General features: G+C 43.5%; 1 protein-coding gene across 1 annotated transcript in view; it reads left to right on the forward strand.

The window, feature by feature from the left end:
• Ccdc30 (coiled-coil domain containing 30) overlaps nucleotides 1-17511 on the forward strand; it is a 48705-nt gene that overhangs the window by 5219 nt on the left and 25975 nt on the right. Inside the window, exons 3-6 of the mRNA XM_042055348.1 lie at nucleotides 765-928; nucleotides 5238-5457; nucleotides 12790-12969; nucleotides 14301-14510. Coding sequence (XP_041911282.1) covers nucleotides 765-928; nucleotides 5238-5457; nucleotides 12790-12969; nucleotides 14301-14510 — 774 coding nt within the window. The remainder of the gene's footprint in view (nucleotides 1-764; nucleotides 929-5237; nucleotides 5458-12789; nucleotides 12970-14300; nucleotides 14511-17511) is intronic.

The raw sequence follows: 17511 nt of genomic DNA on the forward strand, positions 1-17511 counted from the left end.
GGAAATTTCAGGGTCTTCCAAGAGCAAACAAGCAGAAATTAATGTTTTACTTAGTCCTGCCAGATTCTCCTAAGAATCTTATACCCCCAAGCAGTTTCCACCCAGACACCGAGCCTGAGCCTCACAGTAGCCTTTTAAATAAACTGCCACATAGGCTGACATTTAGGGGCCACCGCAGTCACCAAGAAACCTTTACAAGTTCAAGTGTTTTCAAATAAATAGGGTCAGCCTGGAAGAAATGTCCCTTTTATAATAGCCTTCTACGATTTTCTCGAAGCAACATGTTACTGCTTTATGAATCAGAGAAGTGCAGTCAAAACGTGGGCACGAAAGTGTGTGGTGGGCACGAAAGTGTGTGGTGGGCACGTCAAAGCCTAAGAATTGCTGGAGTTTTGTTGCCGCTTGTTTCTTTGTTCCTGCTTAAAGGTACAGCCCCTTATAATCAGCAATCAATCGACATACCAACATCAAAGACCAAACTACCTGTTGGTTTGGTTGGTTGGTTGGTTGGTTGGTTGGTTGGTTGATTGGTTAAACTGTGGAGTTACATACAGTCTAGTGTAAGCATGGATTACGTCATGATGCCTACTAAGTATTTAACTAGATGTAATAAGACTTACTGTAGGGCCTTACTGTAGGGCACCGGTTTGACTAGCTTAAGGCAGGAATGAAGCATTGGGTGGCGTCGATATGCTTTTTTTTTTTTTCACAGACGTACAAGAGTTTGCAAAATAGGACATTTGCTTTCTCGCTTAACTTTGCAGGTCTTGAAGTTTTCACAAGAATTGGAACAGTTAAAATATTGCTCTGTAGGGGACAGAACTGCTAATTTAATGACAAGCAAGGACCTCTATGAAGATCTGGTGTCTAAAGTGCCACCTTTGGAAGTAGAGGTTCTGAGCCCAAGTGAAGAAAGACAGGCACTCTGGTAAATTGAGAAACTCCTGAACACAGTAGTAATTGGAGGGGGATTTTATTTGGCTTGGTTATCCGAAAGATTTGATGTTCCTTTTCAAGAGATGTAATCAGAAAAGAAAATTAGTTCTGAGAATTTCCTAGAGTTTGTCTTTTTTTTTTTAAACCACTGAGTGTTGAGTGCTATGGAAGAGAGCAGGTGGGCTGGGCAGTGTGTAGGGCACCGCTTGCAGCATAGGGCAGTGGGCTGGCAGTGCGCTGCTTTCTGATTTAGCACTAACATTACAGTTTGAAACTTTCCCTCTTGCTTTTGAAAGTTAGCACAGGCTTTCTGCTGGAATTTAGGAAGGACGTAAAAGTAAAAGGGGGTTACAATAACCCACAATCCTCTTCAGGGAGAGACACCCACCCACCTCTCTTCTGTGCACACAAGTATGCAGGTAAATTGGATTTGGTTTTGGTTGGTTGGTTGGTTGTTTTGTTTAGTTTTTGAGAGAGGGTTTCTCTATATAATGGCCCTGGCTGGCCTGGAATTCACTCTGTAGACTGTAGGTGGGGTTTCCTGTCCCAACTGCCTGGTCCCAAATAACCAACTCAGAGGCTGAATATGAATTATAAATGCTTGGCTGATAGCTCAGGCTTATTACTAGCTCACTCTTAAACTTAGATTAGCACATATTTTTAGTTATTCTTTGTCACGTGACTCATGGCTTGTTGCCTTACTTTTACACATCCTGTTTCATTGGTGACTGGCTGGCATCTCCCTGACTCTGTCCTCCTTCTTCCCATCATTCTCAGTTTAGCTTTCCCGCCTAACTTCCTGCCCAGCTACCAGCCTGTCAGCTTTTTATTAACCAATGAGAACAATACATATTCATAGTGTAGAAAAGGATTGTTCCACAGCACTAGACCAAACTGGACTCGAACTCACAGAGATCCGCCTGCCTGTGCCTCCCTAGTGCTAGGATTAATGGTGTGTGCCTCCACTGCCCGCGGTAAGTTGTTTTTACACAATCAAAGCTGTACTCTGTAAGGACTTTCTGTTTTGCTGACCTTATTTGACATTATATCTGATAATTGAGTTTTCAGAACTCTTCTAATTTTTTTTTTGTTTAATTTTGCTACCTAACTCTGTTTTTACAAATTCTAACCAAAATTATCCTTCACAGGAGTTTTGGAGATTTTAGGCAAATGGTCTGCTCTAATCTAGTACAAAAACTAATAGAAACAAATGACTTTGTGTGGACAAAAGTCTAAAGGTCACTGAGAAGGAAGCAGTAGAAGCCCATGCTCCTTAGACACTGACCTAAAGGGCAGCCTTTTTTGTCTATTTTTTTTTTATTTTTATTGAGCTCTACATTTTTCTCTGCTCCCTTCTTTGCCTCTCCACTCCCCTTCAACCCTATCCCAAGGTCTCCATGCTCCCAATTTACTCAGGAGATCATGTCTTTTTCTACTGCCCAAGGACAGCCTTTTCTATGAACTGGGGAGATTGGGTCCTGATGCCACCAAATTTATTTCTGCATGAATGTTCTCAGATAAATATTGCTCCTGATTTTTCTGCTATGTTAAAAATTTCTTTTAACTTAAGAATTAGCTTGGCGGGGCTGGAGACATGGCTCAGTGATCAAGAGCATTGCCTGCTCTTCCAAAGGTCCTGAGTTCAATTTCCAGCAACCATATGGTGGCTCACAACCATCTGTAATGAGGTCTGGTGCCCTCTTCTGTCGTGCAGGCATACACACAGATAGAATACTGTATACATAATGAATATATATATATATATATATATATATATATATATATATATATATATATATAAAAGAATTAGCTTGGAGTCCAAGATTCTCAAGCAAGAAACTGAGAGGTAGAGGGGAAAAGGCATCTTGGAGAGATGGGGTTGGCAGGTGTGGGGTGGGAAGGGCATCTTGGAGAGATGGAGGCAGTTCTCTAATAGTGAGCCCCAAAACAAGGAACTGAGAAGCTGGTTCACCATATTTAGGTTTGGTGGCGGGATCAAGAAAGCCTAATTCTAGAGCACGGGGACAGTGTGACAGGTTTCAAGGGAAGTTGTCCTAGCAACTCCTTAGATGAAGATGGAAGGTTACAGGCAGGTCGGTTAATCCATTGTGAGCCACGATGAAGAAACAGTAGCCCGGAGCAAGAAGCTGTCAGGGTGTAGCAGTAACCCTGGAAATGCTTCATGGAAAGAACTGACAATATCAGTCAGAACTGCTCAACCATGCCTGGCTGCATTGGGTCACCAGTGGGGAGACTTGCCACGGTAGCAAGGCTGGTTGGTACCTACATCCCTCTGTGCAAACAGGAGCAGTGTTTCTCCACAAGCTGCTGCTTTAAAAACGCATTATTATGGGCAGATTTGAACACTGAACTTTTCTTCTTATGAGTTATTTTATTACAATTACAATATTTTTATGGAGGCTGGGGTTACAGCTCAATAAATACCACAGCACCTTCCTAATGTGCATGAAACCCTAGATCCAGTTCACAGCACCACACAATATATGTTCATGGTTATAATTTTTCAGATTCTCAACATTTTAAGATAGCTCAGGGCTTTCTTTTTTAATTAATTATTTTTATGTGTATGGATGTTTTGCCTGCATGTATGTCTGTATATCACATGTATGCCTGGTACCTCGAGGCTGGAAGAAGAAACTAGATTCCCTGGAACTGGAGTTAGAGATGGTTTTGAACTGTCAACTAGGTATTTAACCCAGGTGCTCTGCAAGAGCAACCAATGTTCTTAACTGCTGAGCCATCTCTCCAGCCTCAGATTCTAAGTATTTTTATGGCTCTTGATTTGTGTTGCCAACTCCTTCTTGAATGTGAGTAGCAACTATGATTGGTGAAGCATGCAATGCTGGGCTCCAAGGTGCCCCAAACAAACTTCAGATTGAGGGACTAGACATAAAAGTGGGGCTGGGGTGTAGCTTCATGGCAGAGTGCTTACCTAGCATGCAGAAAGCTCTGCCCCAAAAGAAAGATAGCAGAAGCAAAATGCAGCCAAACCACCCAGCATGCTTGTGTGCACTGTAGTCTATACATTCTCTGAGGGCTGAAGCTGCGCCCCTCCTTCTGTGTCTGTGGCCTAAATTCTCAAGGATGCCCCCTCTTTCTCTGGCTTTCCAGCCCCTTCTGCTTGCTCTTTACAAGCCTTTGGCTTCCATCTAAGATGACCCCTTTACCCATCATCCTCCTCTTCCCATGTCCTTGGGTACAGTGCCGAGGTTTCTGCCCCTGCTCCCCTGTGTCCAGATCCTCAAAAGCATTCCTTATGCACACCCTGCCAGCCTAGTCCACCATCCAGTCGTGAGTTTGCCCAGGTAGAAATCCAGATGCAGTCTTGTCTCCCTCACCTGCCACATCTGGCTGATGGTGAATGTCATGAACACCGACTGAAAGTCTCTCCAGACCCACTCCTGGTTCCCACCCCTGATTTTTATTACTTTTATTATGTGGATGGAGACAACAGTCTCTCATCAAGGTTCCCTGGCATGTTTTCTTTATTTAAAAACAAAAGTAAAAGCAAACCCATTTACTTAACTGGGGAATGGGAGGTGCAAGCATGCCATAGCACCTTTGTAGAGGTCAGAGGACAACTTAAAGGGCTTGATTCTCTCCTTCTACCATGTGAGTCCCAAGGATTGAACTCAGGTCATCAGGCCTGGCAACAAGCACCTTTCCCCACTGAACCATCTTGCTGGCCCCTGCAGATCTTATTTGTTAAACCATCCTGGGATACTTTGTTTTCCCATGTTCCTATCTGTACTAAAATCTCCTACCAACATCTGTGTGTGTGTGTGTGTGTGTGTGTGTGTGTGAGTGTGTGTGTGCAAACACACGTACACTTTTACTCCTGTCTTTCGTTAGCTCATGTCAATGATTAACCAAGCCATATATTACTACTCAGCCTAATTACCGTCTAGATAGCCTTATTTCTCAATTATAAACCTCTTATAGCCCACTGTAGCCTCGTTGCCTGTTGAAGTACCTGCTTTTGAGTGGCATTTGGAACTCTCTATGACCTGAATCTGCCCAGCACAATACTAAAAGTCCAGAAAGGACAAAAAAAAAATGTAAACTGGTCGTTGAGCTGTAAGTAAAAATGTATGATGGGTCATCTCCTTGACTGTGGGAGAAAATGTAAGAGTCAATGCTATAAACTTCACCCAGAACAACTTCCAGCCTTGCCATTCACGTTTGAAAAAAAAATCCCCTAGCGTGTAGGATTTTCTTCACTCGTCTGCAACAAGATTATTTGTTTGATAGATTTTTTTTATTGTTATATTTGTGCCAAGTTCCAAACTAGGAGAAAGTAAGCAGGAAGAAATGCCAGAGGAGTCAGTGAAGGCGGCCACTTCCCCAAGAGAGAGGCGGGAGGAGCCACAGCAGAATGGAGACTGGAGAGGCCATGTGCAGCTGTTGGCCACGGAGCGCAGAGAAGTTGGGAGGCTTGGAGAGGAGCTGAGCCTCCAGCCTCAGAGCTGTGGGGATAGTTCCGATGACAGTAGCACCCAGGTAGGTGCTGCAGACACACGCTCTGCTCCGGGCCTGGTCCCTCTGACTAGCCTTGGAGACAAGCATCGTTTTTACCACCTCCTTTCTTGATGTCTGTTTCTTCTATAACATTACAGCCATGGCTTGACTGGTAATAAACTTACGACCGAAATCTGAACCTGTTGATTCACTTCGTTATTGAAGGGTTGCTTTTTTAATTACGGGGGAGGAGCAACGCAGCCCTGTTGAGCGGGTTCTCTCCTAAATGCAGCCCTATTGAACGGGTTCTCTCCTCCTGCCTCCCTGTGGGATTTTGAGCATGGCCCGTAATCTCAAGGCGGACTCAGAAGGAACACATCTGCCTCCGGTGGATGGAGTGGAGGGTCAGCAGCGTATGTGCCACCCTCCTATTGCAGGGAGCTTAGTAAACCAAGTGTTCCTTTTAGTAGAGAAAATGGCATCAGAGAATGGTTCTAAATATGGCCCCTTGCTATTGATTCAGGTCTGTCTGTAAGAGAATTAAAGGGAGTGGCCGCCCGCCCCACTTTGGTTCTTAATCTCATAGGACTCCATTGTACAACGTACGATTTCTCTGTAGATACCTTCCCAGAAATTACCTTGCGAGCCTCAGAGGACTGTTGTATTTGCAGGTAAACTATCTTCAAAAAATGCCAGGTGCTATCCTGCTAGCCCAGGATTTCAGAGGCAGAGGCAAGAGGATCAAAAGTTCTAGGTCACCCTCTTGTTACCTAGTGACTTTGAGTCTATCCTGGGCTGTAAGAGAAAAAAAACATGTTGACAAAATGTGCTTGAGAAGTAAGTCAAAGGAATGCTTTACAAAAAGGGAGGCTGGAGAGTTGACTCAGCAGTTTAGAGTGAGTACTGCTGGGACTGGAGAGATAGCTCAGAGGTTAAAAGCACTGTCTGTTCTTTCAGAGGTCCTGAGTTCAATTCCCAGCAACCACATGGTGGCTCACAGCCATCATATAATGAGATATGGTGCCCTCTTCTGGCCTGCAGCATTCATGCAGACAGAACGCTGTACACACAATAAATAAATCTTAAAGAATAAGTACTGCTCTTGCAGAGAACCTGAACGCAAGTCCCAGAACCCACAGTGGGTGACTCCCAATTGCTGTGACTCCAGCTTGAAGGGGATTTAGCATCTCTGGCCTCAGGGTACTTGTAGTCACGTGCACAGATACACCCAGAGAGACATAGATCAACTTTTTGGTTTTATTATTTATTTATTTTGAAGCAATATCTCACTGTGTAACCTTGGCTGGTCTGGAACTCTATAGAGGCCAGGATGAGTCACAGAGATCTGCATGCCTCTCCAGAGTGCTAAGATTAAAGGCATGGGACACCAGGACCTACCCAAAATAAGTTTTTGGTTTAAGTGTGTGTGTGTTTTAGTGTTTTGTTTTGTTTCAAGACAAGGGTTTTTTTTTTTTTTTTGTATAGCCTTGGCTGTCCTGGAACTAGCTCTGCCTCCCGAGTGCTGGGATTAAAGGTCACCACCACCACCCAGCTAGTTTATTTTGTTTGTTTGTTTTGTTTTTTAATGTAAGTGAAGGACTGGAAGTGTAAGCTTGCCCAGGACTGAATCCAGCATGGAGAGAGAATAGGAGAAAGAGGAGAGTAAAACATACATTTGGAAATGGAATTTAAAATTAGGAGAAGCTATAGTAATTAAAGAAAATACAACTAGGTTTAGTGGTTCATGACTATAAACTCACCGGAGACTGAAGAGGGAGGACCACACGGGAGTTCAAAGGCAGCCTGTGCTGCAGAATGAGACCTTGTCAGATCTCTCTCTCTCTCTCTCTCTCTCTCTCTCTCTCTCTCTCTCTCTCTCTCTCACACACACACACACACACACACACACACACACACACACACACGAAAGGTGATTAAGATCTTGTTTGACTCTGAAGCCCAAAGAAGAACAAGACATCAGATGCCCAACAATAAGTCCCATTTGGATGGACCACCAGCTCTCCCTTTCTAGGACGCTGGGCCAGAGTCGTAGGCTTGAGAAAATGCTGAATGGGATGCAAAGATGACAAAACCGTTGTTTTTGTTGTTCGAAGTGTTGTTGTTGTTTGGTTGATTTTGGGGGTCGCGGTGTTGCTTTGCGATGAGGCTAGCCTGAAATTCAATATAGAGCCCAGGCTAACCTCAAACTCAGTCTTCCTAGCTCACTCCTGAGTGATGGAATCACTGATGTGCTATCAAGCTCAGACTATATATTCACCTGCATATAACTTGATGTCTGAAAGGTAATTGCTGACTAGTTTGTTAGTTTAATGTATCTTTCTCCTTTGTTTGAAGCACTTATTCATCAACACCTAGTAACCAAAAAAAAAAAAAAAAAAACTGGGGGGGTAGAGGGAAGAGGGGGAAGAATAGGAGGGCAGGGAATGGGGTTTGATTGATCAGAACTTTATAAAACAACAGAAACAGGGACACTCACAATAATGGCAAATAGACAGTTTGGAACTACAAAATATGCAAAATTTTCTAAGAAAATTTCGAGCCTCGCCACTTTGCAGAAGGGCAGATAGTTCTACATCTCACACAGCCCCTTGAGACTTCATTCCAGTGTTGTTCCGTAGGTTTTTCCCCTAATGACTGTGAGTTACTGAAAAAATTGAAGTTCTTATGTCTTCAACCAAAACGGATTGCCTGGGATGCAGTGAATACGGGTGATGGAGCTAACGCCGCATTAGGGTCCAGCTAGATGGTTTGTGGTCCAACAGGACCCGCTCTTTCTTCCTGGTCATGCTAAGCTCAAGGTGAATGTTTAGCGCGTTGGAGGGGTGCCCAGCACTGTCGAAGTTTACCCTACGTTGAAAGGTTCCGTATCAAGATGAGTGAGTGCGGAGTCCACTCACACTGCCCACGCAAACCACAGGGACCACTCTGAATTGTCATCATCTGCCTGCGCGTGTCAGTTGTCATAGAGTTCTGTATGTCTTGCTGTGTCTCTGTATTAGATAAGCTCAGGGTCTGAAGATGATCTAGAGAGCTGTGTCACCTCTATAAACAGGGCCAGGACCTAAAGCCCTACTTACGGCAGCTTCCAAACAGACACCAACACACATGCCTCAGCTTTGCCCAGGAAGTTGGTGGCCAGAGATCTCCCTCCTTGTCTTCCAAGGCTGTTCTCTCATGTCTCCCAGGGGATGTGCGGCATCTCTATGGGGCTCACCACACAGCACTTGGAATAGTTCGGTTTGGGGACATAACAATTGCTTGGTCTTGGTTATTCTGGGTGAAAGATGTGAAAAGTTTAGGGGAAAGATATTAATTTTATATTTTAATTAAAAAAATGTGTGTGGGTGTTTTGCCTGCATGTATGTCTGTGCGCCCTGAGACTGGAGTTACACATAGTTGCAAACCTCCTTGTGGGTTCTGGGAATTAAACCCAGGTCCTCTGAAAGAATAATTTGTGCTCTTGACCATTGAGCCATCTCTCCAGCTTCTCAATGTTATTTTTAAGTGCAATTATTGACATAGTTTGAACTGCATAGGTTCAAATGTTTGGATGCGTGGTCCCCAGTTTGTGGGAAGGTTTGGGAAAGATGAGATGTTGTTGGAGAAGGTATGTCACTCGGGGCAGGCTTAAGATTTCAAAAGACTAGCACCATTTCCTTCCCAATGTGCTCTCTGTCTCTTGCTTGTAGTTGGAGATGTGATTTGTGCTCTTAGCTGCTCCTACCACCATGGTCTTTGCTCAACCATCATGGACTCTAGCCCCTGGGACCATATGCCTAATTAAATTGCTTTTCTTTCTTCCTTTCTTTCTTCCTTCCTTTCTTTCTCTCTATTTATTTACTTACTTACTTACTTACTTATTTTGGTTTTTTGAGACAGGGTTTCTCTGTGTAGCTTTGGAGCCTGTCCTAGAACTCACTCTGTAGATCAGGCTGACCTTGAACTCACAGAGATCTGCCTGCCTCTACCTCCCAGTACTGGGATTAAAGACTTGTACCACCACCACCTGGCTATGCTTTCTTTTATAAGTTGCCTTGGTCATAGTGCTTTATGATAGCAACAGAAAAGTAACAAATGGGGCTGGGGAGGTTGCTCAATGGTTAAGAGCACTGGCTGCTCTTCCAGAAGACCCAGGTTCAATTCCCAGCACCCACATGGCAGCTCACAACTGTCTGTAATTCCAGCTCCAGAGGATTCAACAACCTCATACAGATATGCATGCAGGCAAAACCCTAATGCACATAAAAATAAAAATAAACAAATCATTTTTTAAATAAAGGTAACTAAGAGCCCATACAATGTAAGCATTTGAAATAGGTGCTTCAGTTGTCACTTTAGAAACAGCGTCTGTCCTGTCCTAGCTTCTTTCTGTTGCTGGGATAAAACGCTCTGACAGAAGCAACTTAGAGGAGAGGGTCTGGCTCCAAGTCACAGTCCTTGGCTGAGGGTGGGCGGGGCAGGAGTGGGCGGGGCAGGAGCTCAACCAGAGACTGAAGGCGGCCACTGTCATTCCACACAGCATTGCCTCTACTAACGCACTCCCAGCAGAGGAAGTACAGCAGAAACCACGGAGGAGCTCTGCTTGGTGGATGGCACAGACTCCACCAGCTTCCTTAACCACCTGCCCGGGGAATGGTGCCGCCCATGGTCAACTAACAATCAATCAGTATCCCATTGTGAAAACAGAACTTCCTTCTGTAGTAGTTTGACCAAGAGGGAACCCAAATTTGAATTTACTACTTCCTTCCATCTGTGGTCTGCAGGTGGTCTATCTGTGGGGTGTGTGTGTGTGTGTGTGTGTGTGTGTAAAATGTGTCTTTATTGCCTGTTTGTTGTGCCTGTATCCTGTGTCTGTGCCTAAAAAGAGGATTTCTCTGTATTTACTGAGTAGCACAGAAAATAAGGAATGGATTTTTTTTTTTTTTTACGGAGCTCTTTACCAGAGCTTTACAAGCAAAGAGGTTATTTACTGACCCCAGTAGATCAAGACCTCACACAGATATTATCAGCCTGTATCCACGTGTTGCTTCCAACATTTATGGGATATTTATTTTGTTTAAGGTTGCTTTCAATATGCTAGCTATTTTCAACAAATGATCACCTCCACCACCACCACCACTGCCACCTACACATACACACACAAAACATAGCATTATTCTCTGTCAAAGTATGGAAGAGTCCACAATTTAAGATTAAAGCTGTGCATTTAACTGAGGCTGTAAAAGCCGGTGTGTGGGAAATCCAGGACATAGTAAGGTTGGTTAGACTGGTTAAACCTATGCTGAGTCCATAGTAGGACAGCAGGCTAAGTGCATAGTTTCTTCAATTATCTCGAGGCATATTATTAACTCGGCTGCAAGGTCAGACAGAAGTCCAGGAGGCAGAGGCAAGCAGATCTCTGAGTTTGAGGCAGCCTTGTCTACAGAGAGAGGTCCAGGACATCCAGGGTTACACAGAGAAACCTTGTCTTGAAAAAAACAGCCGGGCAGTGCACACCTTTAATCCCAACTCTTGGGAGGCAGAGGCAGGTGGATGTCTGTGAGTTCAAAAGCCAACCTGATCTGCAGAGCTAGTTCCAGGACAGCTAGGGCTGTTACACAGAGAAACTCTGTCTTGAAAAGCCAAAAAAGAAAAAAGAAAAGAAAAAAAAGAAATTCTGAAGGATGCTTGGCTTGATGACTCATTTTATTGCCCATGCCATCCACGTCCCCGGACAGGAAGATGTAAAGCCTGTAGTTTTACTCTATTTCCATAATAGGAATGATCTTCCCATGAAACCAGCATTTGAGCTTTGGTTTGCATTTAGGTTTTCATTATATTATTTTTTAACATTTATTTATTTATTATGTATACAACATTCTGTCTGTGTGTATGTCTGCAGGCCAGAAGAGGGCACCAGACCCCATTACAGATGGTTGTGAGCCACCATGTGGTTGCTGGGAATTGAACCCAGGACCTTTGGAAGAGCAGACAATGCTCTTAACCTCTGAGCCATCTCTCCAGCCCCTATTATTTTTTTTAAGCTGGGCTAGTGAAACGGCTTGGTAAGAGGCACTTGCTGTTCAACCTAATTAACGACCCGAGTTTCATCCCCAAGACACATATGTGGAAGGAGAGAACAACCTCCTGAGAGTTGTCTTCTGGTTGCCACACATGTATAGCAGCATGCATGTTTACATGTGTGTGCAAACGCACACATACACACACACAAATTAAAAGGTTAAATGTGGAACTAGAGAGGTGGCTCAACACTTAAGAGTGTCAACTGCTCTTTCAGAGGACCCATGTTTGATTCCCAGCACCCACATGTCAGTTCACACCTGTTTGTAACTCTAGCTCCAAGGGATCTGACCCACTTCTGGCCTCCTCAGGCATCAGGTATGCAAGCAGTGCACAGGCATACATGCAGGCCAAGCCCATAGACATAAAATAAAATACAATTGTATATTAAACATTTTTTAGAAACTACAAAATATGTTGGGTGGTGGTGGCAGAGGAAGAGGCAGGCAGATCTCAGTGAGTTCCAGGCCAAACTGGTCAATAAAGCGAGTTCCAGGACAGCCAGAACTGTAGCACAGAGAAACCCTGTCTCAAAAAAAAAAAAAAAATGGCTCAGAGGTTAAGAGCACTGTCTGTTCTTCCTGAGGTCCTGAGTTTAATTCCCAGCAACCACATGGTGGCTCACAACCATCTGAAATGAGATCTGGTGCCCTCTACTGGCTTATAGGATATATGTAAGCAGAATACTGTATACATAATAAATAAATCTTTAAAAAAAAGACAGCAACAACAACAAAACTACAAAATAGTATGGGTTCCTGGATTTTTGTTTTGCTTTGTTTTGTTCATTTGTTTGTTTTTCGAGACAGGGTTTCTCTGTAGCTTTGGAGTCTGTCCTGGAACTAGCTCTTGTAGACCAGGATGGGCTTGAACTCACAGTGATCCGCCTGCCTCTGTCTCCCGAGTGCTGAGATTAAAGACGTGGGCTACCACCGCCCAGCAGGTTCCTAGTTGTTTTAATTGTTAATGAATTTTGTAGTTCTGAGACTCAAAAGGGTGTGTTTTACTCTAAAATCCTCTATTCTGTTTGCCTTTCATTGATATGAGACATTAAGAAGGTTAGTGGTCCATGCACATCTGCTTTGTCCCCATAATTCGCTGGCCTTTTCACTCCAGTGTAGAAGCTCTTGGGCTACAGGAGCATCACCAAGCAGCCCCAGGTGTAGAAGCATTGTTTGCTGTAGGTGAACCAACACCCGAGCACTCAGGCTCCTACAGCCGTGCTGACAGCTTGAGCCCACACATCACCAGTGCTCTCTCGAGTGCGTCTCTCTCTTAAAATGTCTGCCTCAGTACCTAACATCTGGAGAGAAAGCGAACTGCCAGCACCACGGGGAAGTGCAGCAGCTGCGACAGAACCTGCACCGCCTGCAGGTCCTGTGCAACTCGGCTGAAAAGGAGCTGCGCTACGAGCGGGGCAGGAGCTCGGACTTCAAACAGCACAACAGTTTGCTACAGGAGGAGAACATCAAGGTGAGTCTCCCAAGCACATCCTTTTCTGCCCGGCCCCAGCTGTAACTGGGCAGAGCCAAATCGCTGTGTTCATAGCTCCCTTGTTCCACCTTCTCCAGTGCTATTGGACTTGCTGAGTTTTTTGCAGCAAAGTTTTACTTGAAAATGAAAACTCTGGGTTTCCTGATAGGCCAGAGTTCCTTCTCCTTTTGAGAAAAAAAAAATGAAGCAGTAACAGATTGGCTAATAATGTTAATAGTTTGTCAGTACCCAGTGTGTCAGTACCCAATGAGAACACGAGGAGAACTGAGACATTGCACTGGCTTGATGGGAAGAAAAGGGAGTGTTCACTAGGAAAGGGGCAGTTTATTAACGCTCAGTCTCGAGTTTCTTCTTTGCGTTACCACAGAGATAAGGCTAATGAGCATTTGTTTCCTATTGACCTTTGACCCATCGATTACAAGAAGCCTTTGGCTCTTAGGTTGTAATCTCTTCATACATTTTCATCCCCCTTGAGATCTGACTTTTACATGTCCCTTACCGTCTTTGGAGATGACATCTCTCTTGTCTTCCGGAATTAGTAAGAGCTCATTATTTCAGTAATGTCCAACTCACGGCTGAAGCGCTCTTTCCTGTGTAGTATAAACAGTTAGGGTTGCTGGTTGGTCCTTCTACTTTTTAAAGGATGTGGACATGTATGCCCAGGTATGTGTGCTCATGTACATAAGCGCGGCTCTCTGGGAAGACAGCGAAGGGAGATCGCTCAGCTATGGGGCAGTGCATGGGTTACTCACGTCCTTATCTGGCCTGTTTCTATCTGCGCTGGGTAAGAATCAGCATCGCTTCCATCCTCACCAGTTCCTGACACTGTCACACTTTGAAACTTACCTGCTAATATAGTATATATGCATAGCGATAACTCCTTGAGGTTTATTATCATCATTAATAATATAGTTGCGCGTGTGTGCAATGTAGGTGTGTGTGTGGTGCACATGTCCCATGGCATACACACACACAGAGGTCAGAGAACAGCTTTTGGTAATCAGTTCTCTCCTTCCACCATGTAGCATCCAGCGGATTTAATTCAGGTCATCAAACTGGGTGCCAAGCACTTTTACTGACCAAGCCATCTTGCCAGCCTCCATGTTTATTTTTAATCTTTGTGTGTGTGTGTGTGTGTGTGTGTGTGTGTGTGTGTGTGGTGTGTGTGTGTGTGTGTATGTGTGCATGCGTGTGCGCTTGCATGCTCTGGGCCTCCAACCCGGTGCCTCAGAAATGCCAGACATACTTTCTACTATTTAATTACATTCCCAGCCCTGTTTTTATGATTTGTGTTTATGCCCCATCTCTAGATCAAAATCGAACTCAAGCAGGCCCAGGAGAAGTTGCTGGACAGTGCCAGGATGCAGTCCTCGCTCACAGCGGAGTGGAAGCACTGTCAGCAGAAAGTCAAGGAGCTGGAGCTGGAAGGGCTTCGGCAGGCTCAGAGCATTAAATCCCAGCAGAGCCTGCAGGAAAAGCTGGCTCGAGAGCAGTTGAAGGCGGCCGATGCACAGGAGAAGGTAAGTATCTTCACGCTCAAGAAGCAATGTGCAGAGAGAAGCAGTACGCCATGTTCACATCTAGAGCCCTGCTCCCTGAGGACCTTAAGAGACGGTTGTGTGCAAACCTGGACACACGCTAATCTTTTTCTTTACTCTCCCTGTGCTTTCCTCTTTTTCATAATTTTAGTCCATCTGCCCCTACCATTCTAATAAGTTTTATATTTTTAAAAAAAATTATGAAGATAAAAATGTAAATTCTGGGACTAGGGAGGTGGCTCAGTCTGTAAAGCGCTTGCCCCACAAGCATGAGGACCTGAGTTCGGATCCCCAGAACCCACAGTGCACGCCTGTAATCCCAGCTTTGTAGAAACAGAAACAGGAGGTTCCCTGGACTTGGTTGGCCAACCGAAGCTGAAGTAGTGAGCTCCAAGCCAGCAAGAGACCCTGCCTCAAAAAACAAGATGGAGAGAGACAGAGGAGGATACATCATCAACTCTTGGTCTCTGCACATCTATACACATATGGGTGCACACACACATCTATATTTATATAGATAGATAGATACATACATACAAATATAAATCTACTTAAAACTATAACATGAACTTAAAACTGATTGAAGCCATAGGACATTTTTTTAATATTAAAGCATTTTTCTCTCATTTGAATTGCCTTCTTATATGGTTTTTATTTTGTAATCTCTTAAAAAATAGACTTTTTATTTTATGCATGTATGTATGCGCACCACGTGCATGTCTGGTGCCTTGTTGACAGAAGCTGCTAGTCATTTCCCAACCACCCTGACTCAAAATAATCACACAGAAACTATATTATTTGCAAGACTATTTGACCAGTAGCTTAAGCATATTTCTAGCTAGCTTTTATATCCTAAACTAACCCATCTCCATTAATGTGTACATCACCACGAGGTTGTGGCCTACCAGCAAAGTTTTGGTGGGCTCCAGCGGAGGCATCTGTCTCCTGTGGGCAGCTACATGGCTTCTCCTTGACTTCACCTACTCTGTCCTCCTCTGTCTTCTTGGAATCCTCACCTTGCCCTATTCTGATAAGTCACTGGCCAAAATAGCTTTATTTTTTAACCAATAAAAGCAACACATAGACAAAAGGACTTCCCATAGCATTTCCCCTTTTCTGTTTAAATAAAAAGGAAGGTTTTAATTTTAACATAGTAAAATTACATATAACAAAACAGTTATCAAGCAAGAATTATAGTTGTAATATTTATATCTACTATCTCTTATCATAACTAAGGAAAACTATAATTGTAACTATCTGCTCTTCAATGCCATCAAAGACTGCAGTAAGATATAACACTACCTAAGTTAACAGGAAGTGCATTGCGAGCAACTTCCAAAACCCCAGAATTGACAGAGACATCTCACTGCCTGGACAGTCACCCAAAGTTCTTCTGTAACATTGGGGCCGGGCGGTGGTGGCGCACGCCTTTAATCCCAGCACTCGGGAGGCAGAGGCAGGCGGATCTCTGTGAGTTCGAGACCAGCCTGGTCTACAAGAGCTAGTTCCAGGACAGGCTCCAAAGCCACAGAGAAACCCTGTCTCGAAAAACCAAAAAAAAAAAAAAAAAAAAAAAAAAAAAAAAAAAAAAAAAAACATTGGGGCACCCATCTTCAGCCTACTGGTCCATAGTATCCGGCAGACTTTTCCATGAAGAAAGGAAATTTCAAAGACAGTTCCACCTATATTGGCAGTTTGTCAGTCACTTTCTTCTGTGTCCTGCAGAATGTCTGGCAGAATCATGAAACAGGAACCCCGCAGGACCATCTCACCTTTAGGCAATTTCAGCAGTCATCTCTCCATGGGTTCTACACAGCATAACATCAAGCAGTTCAGGCAAGAGCAGTCTCTTGCCCAAATGGCCAACAAACTCTATAAGTAGCCTCTTTGGTGCCCATCATCCTCTTGAAGTAGATTGGTGCTTCCAGAAGCAGATGAGTCTCACTGTCATGAAAAATCCTCAGTTCTTAAAACATTTTAAATGCCATATTCTGTAAGTCTTTAAAAGGTTTTAAGATTATCTATCTAACTGAAATATATCTTTATATATCTAGAAAACCTAACTAGCATGACTACAAGCTTGACCATTATGGATGATTATCTATTAATCTATATTTCTTAATTATACATTACATTTTTAATGTGATGCACAAACACAATACCTTAATCAAGAGCAGAAATATACATTCAACAAAATTGACCTTAAATTTGTATCGATAAATCAAGACCCATACCGATGTAAATCTCTATAGCATATCCCCCTTTAAATGTAAACAAATATTTATAAACAATATTTTGGAATTTGGGCATAGTTCTCTCCAAGCTGCTTCCTGCTTTTTGTTGGGCAAAATAATTTTTGAGGTGTTCACAGCAACATTTCAGGGAGTCTTGGTCCATCAAACCACATTAGTCTGGAAGGAAACCACAGGTTCTCATCCTCTGTAAAAACAAACAAAAAAAAAAGAACGTCTTTTCCAAAGCACAAATCCTTAGACCCAAATTTTGAAGTCAAGATACCTCTAAAACATATATGTTGGTTTAGCTTAGCAGCCTGTACAATGAAATGTCTCTCTGTACTTAGCTTATTTACAGTCAAAAAATTCAAAGACAACACAATAATATACATGAGCCAGACTCTGTGTATATTCTATCTTTACGTGGCTTATTTTTCTTACTCTATTGCGAGGGCTGGATCCCTGGAACTAGAGTTAACAGACGGCTGAGAGCTGACGTGGGTGCTGGGAACTGAACCCAGGTTGTTTTCGAAATCAGCAAGTGCCCTTAACCACTGAGCCTTCTTCCATCTTGTAATTTTAAGATTTTTGCTGTGAAATTAGCTTTTATCAAATATTGCCCCTGCATTTTGTATTGCTTAACACCAGGTACAAATAGAATATAACAGCTAGATGGTGGTGTTACACGACTTTAATCCCAGCACTTGGGAGGCAGAGGCAAGCAGCTCTCTGAGTCCTGAGTTCCAGGC

Source organism: Arvicola amphibius, chromosome 6, assembly GCF_903992535.2.
Source record: "Arvicola amphibius chromosome 6, mArvAmp1.2, whole genome shotgun sequence".
In the NCBI taxonomy this organism is placed as follows: domain Eukaryota; kingdom Metazoa; phylum Chordata; class Mammalia; order Rodentia; family Cricetidae; genus Arvicola; species Arvicola amphibius.